The sequence below is a fragment of the Lissotriton vulgaris genome, chromosome 3_1, assembly GCF_964263255.1.
Source record: "Lissotriton vulgaris chromosome 3_1, aLisVul1.2, whole genome shotgun sequence".
Classification (NCBI taxonomy): Eukaryota; Metazoa; Chordata; class Amphibia; order Caudata; family Salamandridae; genus Lissotriton; species Lissotriton vulgaris.
The window spans coordinates 290,919,209-290,938,913 of record NC_141689.1 but is presented as its reverse complement, the minus strand read 5'-3'; the positions used below and the strand labels follow the sequence as shown (position 1 = coordinate 290,938,913).

General features: G+C 42.5%; 1 protein-coding gene across 1 annotated transcript in view; it reads left to right on the top strand.

Annotated features, from left to right (window-relative positions):
• Positions 1-19,705, top strand: part of ALPK2 (alpha kinase 2) — a 618,993-nt gene that overhangs the window by 512,234 nt on the left and 87,054 nt on the right. Inside the window, exons 8-9 of the mRNA XM_086960478.1 lie at positions 7,307-7,434; positions 7,541-7,576. Of these exons, the coding sequence (XP_086816604.1) occupies positions 7,307-7,434; positions 7,541-7,576 (164 nt within the window). The remainder of the gene's footprint in view (positions 1-7,306; positions 7,435-7,540; positions 7,577-19,705) is intronic.

The window sequence follows — 19,705 nt, the reverse complement described above, 5'->3', positions numbered from 1 at the left end:
CATTTCAAATATGCGGGGAAAAAGGGGTGAACACACTACAGACGACAACTAATGCAGACCTGACATAAGGCTACATATGATGCTCCTTGGTTACAAAGGAAAAATCACTAAGGAAACCACCTTATGAGCAGGGACTTTGTTGAAAATGTGGCCACGTTGAAGAGAGCCAGTGGCCTACAATGAGAATTTGATCCCTTCCTGGAAGAGCTATTAAGTATTTTGCTATTTGAATTGTTCTGCAGCACCAAATGTCAGCACAACCTAACGAGGTTGAGTTTCTCTGAGGACCTTTAAGGGAAGTCAAACAACATGATGTCAGAAATGTACCCTAGTAAAACTCTAAGTGTTTAAATGAAAAGAGATTAGATCACTTAAAATGTGTCAATATTTCACTATTAAATGAAGATTGAAAATAAAGTGATAATACTATGCTGTGCTGCTGAGGGCCGCCATAAGTGTCGCAGGGTATGCTCAGACCTGAGTTCCTTGCTCACTTTGCCACTGGATTCAAGCAAGCCGGGCTGAAGACGGCTGGAATGCCAGAAACCGGTCCTCGGAAGCTTGTTTCCGGTCCAGGTAAGACATGGCTCGGCAGTTCGGGCTGTACTGTTCCCATGAGGCACTGGGTCAGACTGATTTGCATATAGTCATGTCTGAACTGGGGTGGCAGAGTGGGCTAAAGAACGGTGATGGATTAAACCCAGATCTTTTGACTGGGTGTGAGTGTTTGATTGATTCAGATGCCCCGTCCATCACCACCCCCTTTTGTACCACGTGCTGCTGAGGGCAGCCTTACTCAAGACAAACACCTCTGAAAAGTTTTATGCTACTTAGGGCCCGATGTAGGTACCAAATACCGGTCGGAAACGGCCGATTTCGGCCGTTTCCGACCGGTATTTGGCCTACTGAGATGTAGGGGACCTTTTTTTGTCCGATTCGGTATTTTACCGATTCGGTAAAATTACCGAATCGCAAAAATACCGAATCGGTAATTTTACCGATTTTTTTAAAATTTGGGATGTAGGTGGGACTACTTTCAGTCCCACAGGCCCTTCAGATTCAGTATTTTAACACCCAATCCAATTGGGTGTTAAAATACCGAATCCAGGTGTGCATGCACATGTGTGCATGCACACCTATGCCATGTGACAGACAGACATGCCCTTAGGGCATGTCTGTGTGCCACATGGCTCACATGCCTTTTTTTGGGGTGCTGGAGGGTGTCAAAGTGACACCCCCTGCACCCTTGCACAAATCGGTAATTACCGAATCGGTAATTACCGATTCGGTAATGCCCATTGATTCCTATGGGCTTCAAGGCCCATAGGAAGCAATGGGGGATACCGAATCGGTATTTACAAAATCGGTAAATACCGAATCTTACAGATTCGGTATTTACCGAATCTGAAATACCTACATCTCCCCCCTCTAATTTACCACTTCATAAATACCGATTCGGTATGATTCGGTATTTATGAAGTGGTAAATGTAGATTTACCTACATCGGGCCCTAGGAGTGCTACCACAGTCGATTTTTAAATGTATCTCCACAAACTACAGGAGGGATACCCTTAAAACCAAAAGGGACAGGGTCAATTAAAATAACAAAAAACAAAGGGTCTCTTCTGTGTCACACACTCTTCTCATATATTTCATCCATTGACTTCTGTTAATTCTCAGGATATACCCACACACACTTGCAATTCACAGTTTTACCACTGAACACACATGTTTTTCTTTGATCACAAGGACAGGTACATTTTACTAGAAGAACATGAGGGAGGACACAATTCAAAACGCCCAGTCATTTCTTATATGATAATCTTTTGGACAAAAAGAAAAGAAGGTCCTCCGGAAACAGGAATAACAAAGGCAAAATAGAGTGGGCCCTGTTTACGTGGAATATCTCATCGTAGAACCATAAATAGGGTAATCAGGACCCGGCGATAAGCGGGCATAAAGAAAGTGAGATTAAGTGGATAAATTATTACACTTGAGAAATATAAGACTAATACCATCAACGAATAAACCAAAAGTGAGTGAATCGCAGCAACTAAGTCCTATTTCAAGTACAAGATTCTTGATTTTAAGATGCAACATATGTTTTATAGTTCTAAGTCCTGTTGAAGGTGGGGTGAATCAACAGTGATACCACCGAAACGCGGCATCGACAACTTATGATGAATGTTGTTTATAGTGTAAACAAATTATTGAAATATTTGTTATTGTATACATTTTAAAGTGGTATAGAGAAGCTACTATGATAAGATGTGTACTGTGCTTCTAAGAGTTTTTTTTACCATATACAGCATTGACTTATATAATTGCAATTTGAATAACATTGTATGGAATTTGCTTTTTATTGAAATATAATTGTATGAAGCATAAAGCCTTGCTTGTGTTTAACACCTTCGCTGCTAATAGAATTCCCCTCCTGTGCTGTCCCTCATTGAAATGGGTGTGGTCGTGACGGAACCATTCCGTCATCAGCACAGCCCAACCGTGACTGATGACGGAATGGTTCCGTCACAAGCATCGAAGGGGTTAATAATTTGGACATTTTTATATAGAACAGTGTTCAGTGGTAAAACAGTGAATTCCAAGTGTGTGTGGGTGTATCCTCTCAATGAACATAAATCAATATATGACATATAAGAGAACATTATACATTACTCTATTGTTAGATAAACTTAATTGCCAATGAACATAAACTTTGTTGAATAAACTTTGTTGAAGGGGTGTCGCCCTTTGGTTGTTAGGCAAGCACAGTGTTATCCTAGGTGTATGAGCATGCCATGGTTAGATTCAGAATGCAAAAAGGCGAAGCCGTAAATAGGTACTATAATCAATAAAGTAGTTTGGCAGAAGCCACACATAGCAGGGGAAATTATAAATATAGAATATGCATTTGAGGGCTCCTGCTGCAGTGCACGGTCTTGATATATGTTTTTAGATTGTAGCATGTTCCTCAGATTACGGTGCTGCACAAAGCTTAAAATGTCCAAAATTGTAACATGTTTTTGCATATATGCTAAATATATCAAGGCTAAGGTACTTCTTGAATCTTATGTTTCGATTCCTTGTTAGGTGTTTCTTGATTTGTATGTGTCTCTCAAATATTACATATGTCTAAAATCAAAGGTGTAGTATTTCTTGATATTATACTTGTATAATTATAATAATACAAAGGCTGCTTTCCTTAAGATTGACAATACTTTCTCAATAACTGCATGTTTCCAGACCTTTAGAATTTCTCAAGTTATGGGAGCTTCCACATTGTGACACATTTGTTAAATGCCATTTATATTTTACGCACAATTGCAATAGCATAGCTTATCTTCATTTTCAAAGAAGAGGCAACACAATAGGAAAGGGTATATCAAAGGTACACACACCCCAATTCTAGGTTGCATAAAAATAAACAGGGCCTTATTTCTAAAGGTATTGAAGGTGTTGAAGAGTAAGAAAATACCCTGGTTGCTCCATATCAAAACTATTGCCTATCGAATAGGAATGCCCCAAATATGGGAGACCCCGGCGGAGAGTTGTCCAGTGAGGTGGAGAACTGTGCTGCTGGCCTCTCTGAGGCACTACAACCTAAGTCTGCTGCACCGTTCGCCAAGTATGGGCAGGTTGTCTTCAGAATTTTTGCAGGTAAAACTCGTGCCCAGTAGGGAGGAATTTCTGGACCAAATATAACCTCACCCTGCAAGAAAACTATATATACAATTAAGGCACGTTTGCCTGCCACTTGGGACACTGACCTGCAAATGGGCAGTTCAAGAGGAGGGAATCTGCCCTGCCTGCAACAATAGCAAAGAAGACATTGCCCATGTTCTGTTTTTTTGCCCTGCTTATAGCGCAATCTGGAGAGCTTGGCTGGTACCACTATGTAGAAATCTGGGACTAAAACATTGTGCTCAAGCCGTTAGAATTTTAAAATATGATACATCCCCCCTCATTGTGTTCTCGGTCTCCCGCTTTGTACGGTATGTGGCGCAGAAGGTCCACTTAGATTAATTGTGACTAATTATAATGTTGGCCATTTTTCTTTTGGTAACTGATTGTTTAATAATGTTTTAACCGCTGGTTCTTAATTATTTATGTATTTTATTGTATGTACATACTTTGCTTGTGCTTTTATGGTCGTTGACCGAAATAAAGTTATCACAAACGAAACGATTTACACATGTTGAACATAAGTGTGCAAACACCTTCAGTTATGAGTCTAAACTTCATTGCCAACCCCTAATTGTATTTGCTCACACTAAGTACTATTCCCTGCACCGAGAGAGCGTGTTGAGCTCCTGAACTCTGTGCGGGTTGCTGCTGGACTGTGTAAACTGCCTAAATTGCTCCTGGGTCCGTGAGGCAACTTCTCGTGGCACCCGCTTCGTGGGTGCCACTCGTGGAAGAACTTCGTAGCTGTGGCCAAGATCCCTACCTGACCCTGCGGGACTGCGAGGACCAGCGGGCTGTGCGGATTCCAACTCGCCACAGCTGGTCCTCTTCCCGCCCCCACCTCACATCGCAGTGAAAGGAGTGAGCCAATTTTCTATCCGTGGATTCCCTGCACCGAGAGAGCGTGTTGAGCTCCTGAACTCTGTGCGGGTTGCTGCTGGACTGTGTAAACTGCCTAAATTGCTCCTGGGTCCGTGAGGCAACTTCTCGTGGCACCCGCTTCGCGGGTGCCGCTCGTGGAAGAAGTTTGTAGCTGTGACCAAGATCCCTACCTGACCCTGCGTGACTGCGAGGACCAGCGGGCTGTGCGGATTCCAACTCGCCACAGCTGGTCCTCTTCCCGCCCCCACCGCACATCACAGTGAAAGGAGTGAGCCAATTTTCTATCCGTGGATTCCCTGCACCGAGAGAGCGTGTTGAGCTCCTGAACTCTGTGCGGGTTGCTGCTGGACTGTGTAAACTGCCTAAATTGCTCCTGGGTCCGTGAGGCAACTTCTCGTGGCACCCGCTTCGCGGGTGCCGCTCATGGAAGAAGTTCGTAGCTGTGACCAAGATCCCTACCTGATCCTGCGGGACTGCGGGGACCAGCGGGCTGTGCGGATTCCAACTCGCCACAGCTGGTCCTCTTCCCGCCCCCACTTCTCTGATCTACTTGAGACGACCGAAACGCGCGCACGCGGGACAAGCGCGGGTCGCAGCCCGGGGCTAAGCCCGGGCAAAGGGCGGGTCCTCTGAGGTCCTCAGAGGCCGGAAGAGCCCGGCCCGTGTCCTCCCCTCTTATCCGTGTGTGTTGGGAACTTTCACTGGTGTGATAAAAGCCGATTTAAGCTCCCCCGGTGATGCACGCATAGTAAGCATTTATTTCGCACCTCACTGTTTTGACCAATTCAAAAATACATGTGTTTGTGTTAGTGCATTTTGTGTATCAAGTGGGCGAAATGACTTCTCCGGTCCAATCTAATCCTAGTATGGAAGGTGGTAGCGAAAAACAGGCAACCTTGGATAAGTATTTTAAAAAGACCTTAGCGGGAACGGAGAGAAATATCACTTTAGCTGAACGACGAGCGGATAGACGTCGTTCAATCGAACTAATAAAGAACAAGCGGTCCTCATTGGGCCCCATACAACAGGTCTGTCTCCACTACCCCCTACTGATTGTGTAAGCGTTGGCAATGAAGTTTCTCCCACTAACAGCAACGGTATCCCACTACTCCTACAAAACTCTCCTCACCGATAGTTACAACCAACGACCTTCTTATAGATCTTTTGTTTTCCCCAGAACTCATGTCTCAAGCGGCTGGGGGTCCGTCATTATCACCACCTCTGGAGGTCAATACTGCTAATAGTGACATACAAGCTCTGTCACATCCCAGGCACAAAGTACCTCCTTCCAAAAAAAGAAAGAAAGGAGAAAATAGACCCCGAATCCATAAATCTAATTATATGGATTGTACCAAATCAAAAAATCCTGCTCCCCCTATACCAGTCCCATCTGTCCTTTCTTCTGAATTACTCCCCCATCACTCGACCAATTAGGCACCCTCTTAATGGGAAACATCGGAAAACTAATCAGATCATTCATATTACCTCTGGTAGAGAGGCTACAAAAAATAGGCCAGCAACTGGGTAACCTCGAACAAACACTAACCGACATTAAAGGAGGAATAAAGACTCCCGATCCCCCTCCCGTAGCACTGATTGCGAAGGAGGTTCCGCCAAATATTATAGACTTATCAGCTACTACAACTATTAAGACCCCTACTTTGGTAGCTCAAAACCTAACACTAAGCAAAGTACCACAGACATCAGATAAAAACAGCACTAGCGTAGGAGTACAAAAGGGTAAGCAAAACTCTCAAATTAGTGCTGACAAAGTCACTGTCCGTGAAGCTCCTGTAAGGTCGACCATCCCCAAGAGGCCAAACGTAGACCTGCCTCCAGAAGCACTACCGTTAGTGGTGGTGCTTACTGGAGTGCCGCCCTTGGAGGAAGGTTTAGACGGCAAAAAGAACATTAATGAGAACTATAACCAATTAAAGAATAAGGTAATTTTTTGGTTCCCCCACATGTAAACAGTGAAATCTTACATGTGAGGCGTCTTTCCTGGCTAGGTCCCAGCACAAAAAACATTACGGGGGATATTGTTATAATAAATTTTAGAGACCCTATGGACAGTTACACATATTCTTGATTGGTCTTCCCCAAATGATGCAAACGAAACCATAGCCCGTGACCTTATGTTTTTCTACCCTAAAAACCTGGTCTTCCTGACTAAATATCAGTCAGATGAAATAAGATAGTACTGTGCTAGGACCTAGTAATTGTAAGGTTGAGTAAATCAGCTTCAAAGCATTCTGTAGTAGGATTGCTTCTCTGAGTGAGTAAAAACTCAAAAACATAGATGTAGGTTGCTTATTCAGAAACTTTTGACTGCCATAATGCCACACTGGATATTGTAGAAAAGTGGGAAGAGAAGGGAACGCTACAAAAATTGGAATGACATTTCTGTAATGAGTAAATGTTTTTCACATTGAGATGAAAAATACGAAAAAAAAGAAAAAGTTCTATTAATTCTTGCTTTTACAAAGTAAGTGTGCACTGCACCAATTACATTTACACATTTTTGTGCACGTGAGAACTTACTATGAATTCCAAACCAGTCAGAAATGTACTCAATACGTAGACAGTGTAAGAAAATGAAGCCCAATGTTTTAAGCTGTAATATATGCATAAAAATCAAAGTTGTATATTGAACATAAAATGTCTTAAATTATATTCATGCAAAAGGGTTTTTGTTGAATAAAACAAATTGTAAACTGATTATGATTTCCTATTTTTGTTGTAGCACAGAAAATGATTCAGCTGCATCTTCTTTAATAATCCAGACTGGCAGGAAAGAGCAAGAAAGCGACAACTGTGTTATGAAGAGCAAGTTTGCAAAGGAAGATCCGGACTTTACTGTATCCTCAGAAGGTGAATCAGAATACCTGTGCATGTATAATAGATGAAATACTCACAGTATCATTAGACATTTTTTAAATGTAGACATTGGTAACATACATTTCATTTTTCTTTTCAGTGTTGGGGCAATTCTCAAGCTATCCAGAAATAGAAGGTAAAATATCTTGCAATTTTGTTTTATAAAATGCAGAGTCATCTATATTAATAATAAGAATAAGATCAAGAATAATAATAAGAAGAAAATGTGTTTTTCGTGTAGTACGTCAATCCACATTTCGATCATTTATAAGCATCGTTTAGTACAGGTGTTACAGTTGCCCAGTTTGATGGAATTCAGTATACTGATCAGAAGACGATGGAAGACTGATTTGACCTTGCTAGGATTCACACTTTTGAGTTGCATTGCATAAATATATGTAGGGAAAAATGCAATATGTTAGTAATAAAGATTCTTTCAGAAATTAAATAAGTATCTTTATTTGTGCTATATTTCTATTAAATATTAAACTGTTCACAAAGGGTCCATGTAAAAGTATGGGTATTTTCTTCATCATAACAGCCCCCAAACCATTCTGCAGAGCTTTACATTTTTTATGGCCACTTTGGTTTTGTGGCAAGGAAGGACTAAATTGTGTGTCAGAGCTATCTAGATTATGGAACAAGAATATGCTAATTATGTGGCACACCTCTAGCAGAAGTGTTTTGATCCATTATCACTAGAAACATTCTTTTTTTTAAACCATCTGCAAATCAAATTATGCAGTAAATAATGTGACAGCTGCATTAAAACCATGAGTAAATGGTAAACATCAAAGCCTTGTCTTGAAATCGCTGCAACAAGAGAAAAATGTTTTTGCAGCAGCCGATCAGTTTTGTCAGATATGTGGATCCAAAAGGGGCAAAATGGTGCCTAACCAATGAAATCCTTTGGGTTTTTTAATTGCCGTACTTTGAGAATCTCAAACAGAGATAACAAAATTGTTAATCCCTTAAATCCCTTATGTAACCTTTCTTACATGCTTACATCTCAAAACATATTGAATAGATTTTCGCCGAACGAAAAAAGGAATTCCTTTCCAATAAACGTCTACTTTTGTGTCAAGCTTAGTGTAAATACATTCAGCTGTTTTGACTGCAGATGTGAGCAAAATTTCCTACGGAAGTTAAAATTGGAAATCACTTCTCCCCTCCCCTGTGCCTTTAACTTTATTTCATGTGGGCAGATCTTCACAAAACCTGGCATGCGGAAACTTAGCTGATTGCCAAAATTCATAAAAATCCGTTCAAGGGGGTCGAAAGTTATAGGCAAATCAAAAAATGCGTTTTCAATAGAAAGACCATCTGAACCATAACTGCATGGGGGATCATGCACACACAAGCCCACACATATACTCTTCATGATTACCCATAGTAGCATGCCCCATCAGTATTATCTGTGGCCAATTTGGGCACACACCATAAACATACTTCTAGAAATACGACTGCTTATATGGTGGTTAGGACACTTATTTAAAGATTGAATTTCCTAGGTCTTAGTCTTAGATTGCCGCTATGATTATGTGTAGGCTTTCCTGTTTTCTGTTTCTATTTTTGGTAAATTCTGATGGGGTTTTTTCAGTGTTTTCAATATCTTAAAAAACAGTTGTTATCAGTGGTTACAAATTTTCGTGCCACTAAAAACAACAGAAAAAGTGTTTTTCCGGTGTTTATGGAACGTTTTACTTTTATTATTGCTTGCTTTCTGCACTGAAAGAACATGGTATTTAGACAGTGTACTTATAGTGCATATGAGGTCCAAATAGATTTTTGCTAATTAATCTTATTGTAGTACACCATACAATACTTCTTCAGTGAGTCTTTGGGTCATGTGCGCTCGCTCTTTCCTTCCCATGTAAACGTATGTGAAAAAGGCCCTCTCAGCATTCATAGCCCATGGGCTGAGAACCATCAGCTAAGGGACACAGTTGGGATGACTCTTTCTTTGATGCCACATAAAGCACAAAATGATACATTTTTGCGTTTTAGTTCCTGTGCATAAGAAAACAGTGCACCAGAATGGACTAAAAAGTCAATAGCATCCCTCATTAACTCTGAAGATTGTAAAGATGCGTTCAGGATACCATCTAACAAGTGGCAAGGATCTCCTACAGGGACTCACTTCAGCTCGGGTATCAAATTTAACAGGTCATCACACAAATTTTGTATATACGTAGCTGAATCACTGCAAATACAAACAATATCACTCCAATCTTTGTTGAACTTGTGAAGAACCTTTTTTTGCAGAGCATTACAAGTGACACTGCGTTCCATGTTTTCCAAATGTCTGGTGTCATGTTTTCACCACTATCCCAGATGCTTGGTGATATATATATACTTGTCACTATACCTTGCATTGAATGTTTAAAGCATGAAGTGTTGGCAATTCACCTACTATCAATACTGACCCACTAGAAACTATGGGAAGATGATGTTAAGGGTTTTTACCCTTTCTCTGTGGGTAAATGTGTTGACACATCACATATTAGGAATTTCTTTTATGAAATCAGCCATCTTACCTACCAGTGAAAGAATCAAATTCACCCAAAATTTCAAATATGAGTTTGATATTTCCTGATTCTCTATCTGATTCTCTATAGTTTATAAAATAATTTAACTAGACCTAAAACATGAAACTAAACCCTGCATCTTTAGACCAAAGGCCACAAAACTGAAAAAAGTAAAAGGAAGAAGAAACTATATTTTAGTGGCATCCCTAAAGAACAAAACTCAAGCAGAATAATGTTAGCCAGTCTCTTACTGCTAGCTTGTATAACAAAGTTACATTGTACTGACCCCTTCAGGAAGAAAAAAATGACTCTTTCACTCTTTTTCCTTTCTTTGAATGGCATTTAGTTTGTGGTTGTCCAGGTGTTTTTTCAGTGTTTATATGTTTTCACCGGTGAGGGCTATTTTTCTTTCAGTGGGGTTTTATCAGTTATTTTAGGTTTAAACCTAAAACCCCACAGCCTAATTATGTGCTACATTAGACAGGATTCACTAGGGTTTAGATTACTGCAAACTCGATGTGATACATTGCACAGGACAATTGATTCTCTAAGAGTTTCAGCTTACATCCAACAGTAGCATAAATATCAAATATTTTAATTTAACCATAACTAAAAGAAAGGACCTCTATGCACTTCATAGACCCCTCTTTGAAGTCTCCCCGACTCAAAGGCACAACTGGGTGTAAGTACTGGGGAGCTAACCCCTTCAAACCAGACACTTCTGGACCTACAACTAACTCTGTCAGAAGAACTGCTGGGCTGCATCAAGGACTGACACTCTACTTAACTGCTGTCCTGAAAGGTCTGCTTTTCTCTTGTGCTGCCTTGCTGCCTGCTGCTCTCTGACCCTGCTGAAAAGAACTGGACTCCCTTGCACCAAAGTGATCTCCAAGGATCTATTTATTTTGCTCCTCTTGTGTGAGACTCATGGATATCAAAGTCTCTAGCCCTGCTTTTGTGCCTGTTTCACTAGAAGTGGACCAAAATACTTACTTCAGAGGCCCAGATGCATTTGCTGACTGCATGAGCCGAAATGGATGCATCATCCCTGTGGCAGGAGCAGAACCTGGCACATCACATTGCATCGGAACCACTTCAAGTCCTGCATAAACCAATGCCCAGAACTGCACTTCGCTACTGCAGCAGCTTGGTGAGATTGACAAATCCCCTCGACTGCATGGAGAAACCCAATAAATCTCTTCAGAACCTACGTCTCTCAGCACATTGTTTACGGACCCAGCGCATTTCCATGACTGTGTGGAGAAAATCGACCGATCATCTACTGTGGGATCGACGCATCGTTCGACGGCACTCCAAATCTCGCTATTGCGTCCATGATAAGATACTTTGTTAACCAGGCCCTTAGTAGGTCTTGTAGCCAGCCAGCACTCCATCGCAGTCGGCCCAAACTGTAGAATTTGCCCTGGTCCAGTACGACCAGATTACCCAGACTGGAGCTTATTGCCTCTAAGTGCTAGAGTTCTTTATGTGCTTTAAAAATTCATAAATCAGCTTATTTTTGTCATTTTAGTCTTGATTTATTTAATACATTAGTGTCTATTGTTCCAACCCTGTGTGCAGTCTTTCTGTAGTGTTTTCGTTGTGTTACTGTGGGTGTGTATATTGCACAGATACTTTACACATTGCCTCTTTAGATAAGCCTGACTGCTCTGTGCCAAGCCACAAGACGGTGAGCATAGGTTATCTTTTAGTGTGTATCTGACTTACCCTGACTAGAGTGGTGGCTCCTGCTTGGACAGGGTGCATACCTCTGCCAACTAGAGACCCCATTTCTAACAATAACTTACAGAAGTAAGTTTAGTCTTTTTCAATGATTGTTTGAGCCACCTCTCATTTCCGAAAGAAATTGAAAACTTGGCTTTTTAATCAAAACTAATAGTGAGGTCCCTCAGTTAGCTACACACCTCGAATGCATAGCGCCAGGACATTCCCCGGAGTAACAGAGCACTTCATAAATGCCCTTTACATTACATGCATTACTTTATGGCACAGTTTTTTTCAGATATAAGACAGCTAGCTAGCAAGCAGGGCAAGTGCAAAAGCCTAAAACAAGAAAAGCAAACATTAACAAAGCCATTAGAGCTTGCAACTGAAATCTATTGGCTTTACCATTTTATTTTGCGTTAGAAAGCTGCCAGGATGTGCCAAAACATTACAAATGCATACAAAGATGGCTGTGCATCCACGACAGCCATCTTTGAATGCAAGTGTAATGTTTTAACAAACCTACTCAAATGCGCCTGCAGTGGATGTTTATGCATCCACGGCGACTATCCGTGAATGCATTTGTATTAGTTCAATAAACCTATGTAAGGATGATCACAAAGCATGCACATGCATCCCCCAGGCCTATCTTGAAATGGGTTTGCTCGAATAACACAAACCCATTTCTTCATACATACAGTGCATGCATCTGGATAGGCAAGCAGACATCTTGAAACAGGTAAAAGTCAATTTTAAGGTGGACTCCGGTTAGTAGCATGGGGCACACAAAAACGTTTTAAAGAAAAAAGAAAAACTAAGTGGGAGTGGGCAACAAGCAAGGCTGGGTGGAGGACAAATGGGAGCTGGGATGGGAATAGGGCGCTAATTAAAAAAACGAGCAAGATGAGTTCGGGCAGGAGAAGCAAACAATAAGCTGGGGCAAGGAGACAAAGCAGCACAGAGAGCGAGGGGTAGAGCAAAGTAAACAAAAAAGCATCTCACAGGGAAGAGAGCAAGAAAACACATGCCCTCCCACGGAGTGCTTAAAAGAAAAGAACAAAAAGTAGTCCCAGAATTCAAGCATGTGATAGACAATAAGGCCATCTAGTCATGGGATAAGGGCTGACACAAAGCCCACTCTATGTATATTGGAAATATTAGGAATGTATGTCCTTATTTACCATTTACCAGGCTTTTGCCTTGAACACTAATATCGGTCATCGGTCTCTCCCCCTTACCCCGCAGGATAATTCGTTGACACGCTTTGCCGACCTATCTATGGATCAGACGAAGATCATTATTTCCAGGATTAAAACGGGGTCAGCACTGGACCCTTGCCCGCTTAAAGTCCTCGCCCCAGTTATGGACACACTGATTCCGGCCATCACTTCGGTCTGCAACGCCAGGTTCAGTTCCGGGATCTTCCCTGACTCACTGAAACATACGCTGGTCAAACCTTTATTTAAAAAAGTCAACCTTAACAAAGACGACTTAAAAAACTACCGGCCTATAGCCAGTCTCCCGTTTTTGGCCAAAGTTGTAGAAAAAGCTATGAACCAGCAGCTTTCGGAGTTTGTAGAGCAACATCAGCTGCTTGATAACACCCAATTTGGATTCCGTAAATGCCATGGCACGGAAACCGCCCTCCTAAAAGCGGCAGATGACATCAGAGCCATACGGGATCAGGGGGGGGGCAGCAGTTCTAGTCATGCTGGACCTCTCTGCGGCCTTCGACACGGTCGACCATAAGATCTTGGCCGACCGTGTCGGACGGATGGGGGTCCAGAAAACTGCGCTGGACCTACTTGTGTCGTTTCTGGCTGACAGAACGCAGGCGGTATCCCTAGGACCATACCAATCCTCTAAGGTGTCCCTGCCTTGTGGGGTTCCGCAAGGCTCATCCCTAAGTCCGACATTGTTTAATATCTATGTGTCGGACCTTGCTATTGTCATCAAAGCATTTGAGATGAGCCTAACCTCCTATGCTGATGACACCCAATTGGTATTGGCCATTAAAGGGGATGGTGAGGAGGTGGCCACTCGTTTCACAAGAGGGATGGTAGCCATAGGTGACTGGATGGCCATGAACTGTCTTAAGCTTAATTCAGAAAAGACTGAAGTGGTCATTTTCGGTCACCTTTCTCCTGGCTGGTCATCAGTTTGGTGGCCGACATCGTTTGGAGCGCCTCCTAGTCCAGCTCTCAAAGTTAGGAATCTGGGCGTAACCTTTGATGTGGGTCTTAATTTCATGGCGCATGCTAACAAGATGGCTGCCACGGCTCACATGAAACTTAAGATGATCAGGAAAATTTTACCTTTTTTACCGGATTCAGCCGGGAAAACTATGGTCAGTTCATTGGTGTTGTCCGCCTTGGATTATTGTGACACCCTCTTCTTACATGCCCAAACTCGAGTGACAAACAAGATGCAGTCGATTCAAAATGCAGCAGCCCGGCTGCTTTCGGGACTTCCCAAGTTTGCACCTGTTTCCAACACCATCAGGAAACTTCATTGGCTCCCGATACGCTGTCGAATTAAGTTTAAATCGCTGTGTATTGTCTACAAGGCACTCAACAATCAAGGCCCCCACTTTCTCAAACATAACCTTCTCCGTTACACACCAACTCGTTCTCTCCGCTCCACCCATCACAATCATCTAGTAGTACCACGTACTAGAACAGTCACCTGGGGCGATAGGCGTTTTTTGGTTGCCGCCCCAAAACTCTGGAATTCCCTACCTTCTTACATCAGGACCAGTCCATCCCTGCTTATATTTCGTAAACAACTTAAGACTTGGTTGTTTGATCAATAGTTAGGAAGGTTCCGTTGGTTCTCCTGGATGTTGACCTATGCCCTTTAGCCAGCGCCGAGACGCCCACGGGTATTCGCCACGCTTTAAAAATGACAATAAATAAATAAATAAATAAATATTCCGCTGTTTTTCTCCCTGCAGGGAATCACAACGCAGTCGTGACAACGACCGCATTGTGATTCCGCATACCATTACTCCACAAGTCGGAACAACGACTTGCGGAGGGGGGGCTCTGGATGTTGGAATAGCATAATTTACTATTCCAACTCCAGTCTGTGCGGACACTAGGGAAGGTGTTGGATTTTAAATCCAACACAACTGCCCGCCCCCCCCCTGCGTCGTTGTTTCGACTTGTGGAGTAATGGTATGCGGAATCACAACGCGGTGTGATTCCCTGCGGGGAGAAATATTTGCGGTAAACGTTGTTTACCAAATATTAGGTCTGGCCAACAGACAGCTAAAGATGTGTAGCTAAGACTTAATTAGCATGGGAAAGTCTTAAGTAAAAATCCATGAAAAAATGAAGGGGAAACAGTTACAAGGAGAAAAGTGGGGCTGGGGAGGACCTCCGGGTAAAAAAAGAAAAAAATAGCATTGGCAAAACCAATAGTTCTCTTCTTCAAGCAAACATTTGGCTTGCTAATGATTTGTGCTGATAGTATTCAGCATCTGCCAAATGAGGGTAAAAATCTTTTTTGCTGATGCAAAAATGTGCAGCACCGGCAAATAAAATATTAAAGGCACATCCCTCAAACCTAAATATGTTTCAGGGTGCTAAATTGGCCCAGCGTCATGACGTATACATGGGAGTGGGCAACAAGCAAGGCAGGGTGGGGGACAAATGGGAGCTGGGATGGGAGAAGGGCGCTAATTAAAAAAAAACGAGCAAGATGAGTTCAGGCAGGAGAAGCAAACAATAAGCTGGGGCAAGGAGACAAAGCAAGCAGCACAGAGAGCGAGGGGTAGAGCAAAGTAAACAAAAAAGCATCTCACAGGGAAGAGAGCAAGAAAACACATGCCCTCCCACGGAGTGCTTAAAAGAAAAGAAAATAAAGTAGTCCCAGAATTAAAGCATGTGATAGACAATAAGGCCATCTAGTCATGGGATAAGGGCTGACACAAAGCCCACTCTATGTATATTTGGAATATTTGGAATGTATGTCCTTATTCCGCAGTTTTTCTCCCTGCAGGGAATCACAACGCGGTTGTGACAACGACCGCGTTGTGATTCCGCATACCAACGACTTGCGGAGGGGGGGCGCTGGATGTTGGAATAGTATAATTTACTATTCCAACTCCAGTCTGTGCGGACACTAGAGAAGGTGTTGGATTTTAAATTCAACACCCCCCCCCCCCCCCGCCCCCTCTGCAATTCGTTGTTCCGACTTGTGGAGTAATGGTATGCGGAATCACAACGCGGTCGTTGTCACGACCGCGTTGTGATTCCCTGCGGGGAGAAATATTCGCGGTAAACGTTGTTTACCAAATATTAGGTCTGGCCAACAGACAGCTAAAGATGTGTAGCTAAGATTTAATTAGCATGGGAAAATCTAAAGTAAAAATCCATGAAAAAATGAAGGGGAAACAGTTACAAGGAGAAAACTGGGGCTGGGGAGGACCTCCGGGTAAAAAAATAAAAAATAGCATTGGCAAAACCAATAGTTCTCTTTTCAAGCAGACATTTGGCTTGCTAATGATTTGTGCTGCTAGTATTCAGCATCTGCAAAATGAGGGTAAAAATCTTTTTTGCTAATGCAAAAATGTGCAGCACCGGCAAATAAAATATTAAAGGCACATCCCTCAAACCTAAATATGTTTCAAGGTGCTAAATTGGCCCAGCGTCATGACGTATACACACAACAGGCATGCTCATGCATACGGAATGATGCAAAGACCTTTTTTTTTTTTACTTGTACTTGTCAAAAGTTAAATGTATGTCAAAGCTTGTATTTGAAAAGTGTAAAATGCAGCTACTGGGCCCTCCCCAAAATATTTTAAGGCATATTTTATTTTATGACAAAGGGGCATGTCAGCTCCACGGGGTGGAGGGGAATTGCGGTGTAGGTGGGCGAATGCAGGTGGGTGAGCAATAGAGGAGCATGAGGTGATGGAGGAAAAAGAAAAAAGATTTAAAAAGCCATATGGAAACCATAAGACGAGGTGATGAAGAGGGGTAAACATGGCGTGCAAGAAAGGGAGCTGCTATTTGGCGTAGAAGAAGCACATGTGGGAGAGAGAAAGAAAACACATGTACTTCTATGTCATCCAATAAAAAGAATGGTAAAGATTCCAATCTCCTGCACAGAGACAAACCCCAGAAGAGAAAGGGAAGCCATTAAAGAACAAGCAAGTACATAATATTACCAAGAAAGCCAGCCAATGGGCTTGTCCAAAGTTCATTGAAAGTACTGGTATTGTCTAGCGTAGGTTGTGCAGACAAAAGCTGTCTGTAGGCGACATCTAATGAAGGTGCAGAAACAATACGTCATTTCGATGAATAATTTTCCACTGTATGCTTTCAGTCAGCTACATTTCGACCAAGCATGTAAATGAATGAATACTTTATCCTACCGGATCATGTCATGCCGATAAAACGTCATAGGGTGACTATTTTTGGTGCTCCTGGAAAAATTCGGACCCACACGGTCTGATCTCCTAGGCCCCTGGAGTCTCCCGTGTGTAAGAAGATCTGAGAAGGGAAAGCCTGAGGTGGAGGATGCCTTCCACATGCCCCGTGGCTTCTTTGATCTCTCTGGCGCGAGGTCTGCTGTGCCGGAGCTAATTATAGGCCGGCCCTTTGCACATTTGTGTAGACATGGACACATCGCCCCTCTGCCCTGCTCCCGAAGCGGCACGCTGGCTGCTGTTTTGAAGCAGAAAGTCTCCTACAGATTGCTGTATCCACCGGGCATTTTGTTGAGTAGTGTTGTAACCCGGGCATTTTGTTGAGTAGTGTTGTAAACCGGGCATTTTGTTGAGTAGTGTGTGCAGCTCTACAAAAAAAACACCGCACTGTTTTAAAATGGTTCATCAGTTACTACCTGTGCATTATCAACATTGTGACCCATGTCATATATAATGCGTTATGTTTCTATTAATATTATATGTTGTGTTCCATTTTCATTCCCTCCTTGTTTGTCAGTCATCGTTGAACATTCTGGATGTGGCGGGAAGCAAAATATTAGCATTACAAACACTTCGGGCCGCAGTAGCTCTGGAGGTACCGCAGGATAGCGGCGCCGGAGGAACGTTACTCAAATACATTAATGTTTACAGGCAATAGCAGCTGCATAAAATGTAGTCAGCTAGCCCTAGGCTGCTGATGACTCTCATCTTTGAAGACTTTTGACGTTCCCAGTTCTCAAATGCTTCTCTCGCATAGAAAGCACAAAGAGAAGAGGCCTTGAAGGGGCTGAAGGGAAGGTAGTTGAGGTGCACATGAAAATTCATGGAAGGCAACATTTCAGGTAGGTAAGAAACGAAAGAGGTGAAATTAGAAGTAAAGAAAATGTATGCATATGCGTAGGAATCTACCTTATAAACGCAGAAGAGATGGCATTCATAAGTTAGCAACCTTGAGTGGGGCGGTAGCATCAGTGTTAAGTGTAGACCCAGGGAGTGGGAGATAGCGGGCCAATGAGTGTGTGTGAGGTGGGGTTGGTCCTTTTTAATGTAACCATGGGGTTGTGATCATTCCAACAGGTGAAATGCTTGCTGAAGTCTCAGTTGCTGACAACTACCAGAGCTGCATTCCAGTCAGTTATTTGTTTACACACTATTACACTCCAGATGTGAAATAACCGTATGGAAATCAGTCCTGGTCGATAGGAGCAGTCCAGCCTGAACTGCCATATCACATCCTCACTAAACGGAATCACAAGCAACTCCAGACATGTTTCAACCTTGTTGGTCCTCATCAGTGAGGAGCAGCTTGAATCCTAAAGCACAGAGAGCGTTGGACCCACATCTGGGCATATCATCACACTTAGGGCATCCGAGTAAAACAATGGGTGGAATGCTTGCAAACGTCTCAGTCACTAGCAATCCCTCAGGCCTTTTACAGTCCATCATTGTGAATATTCTGTCAACAATGAGCCAGCCAAACGTTCTAAGAGAGACTGCGGGCGTGGTAGTGAGGATGGACAGTGGAGTTGACCAGGGTTTATCCAGCAATAAATTACACAAAGCATCAAGGAGAGTGCCACTACACCATTCTCGGAGCCAGAGTCTGTTTTAAAAATTTTATTGAGGCCCTCAACAGCTATATTACATCAGCAGTAATTTCATCCCACTGAAGGACTGGTAGCCGGTAGCTTCCTTATAGGGTCTTTCCTCCACCAGGAGGAAGAGTTTCTTGGTGTTGAGATGTGGTGGGATCTGTGAAAAAGGGCAGTGAAATCAAATTTCCTTCCACTCCATGTGTGCGCTATTTAATACAACTCGGGCGGGGATAAGTTGAAAACAGTGAGATGTGATGGGGATGAGTTATGTATCCTTCACATCCATCAATATGGTCAATGTAGTCGACATGTTTCAGCCTACTTACACTTAGAGAGGTTGTCTGCTTTCTTAAGGACCGTCATATGTCAGATCCCTGATGGTTTCAATCAATAAATCAATATTTGTAGGGCACACTAAATACCCCAAAGGGTATCCAGGCACTAATGGTACCAGATGGGACAATACCCCCTGGAACTTTGGGTGTAAGTTCAATGACTCACTTAGATCGGGAAATGTATTTCTATTCCCTTAGATGGGGAATGCTAAAGGCCCATAGGACCCAGTGAGGAGTCAGGTTATTTATCATCAAGGCTTATGTAGTTATTTGCCTGTGCTCAGCTCTCTGCCTCCTCCCCGACCATGCAGGTCCTTGATGTTTTGTGTATTGCTATAGAAAGCTGAGTGAACCCACATTTCTTGCTTCTCACTCACCCACATTGATTCTTTTTTCAGACATTTAATTACCATAGACATTATTTTAAGGCAGTATCTACACCCTGCATGTAGTTAATTAAAAGTAGTTTCGGGTTTAGGGGTCCTACAGTCCTGAGAAGATGTCGTGGATCTGGTTATGGACAATAGAGGTATGAATCATGCCACCAACTAAGACATGAAAGGCTGTAACTCGTCCTCTTGTGTTTATGGGTGACAATAAAATAAAATGATAATTGTGGACTTTAGACAGTTTTATTGTGTAAGT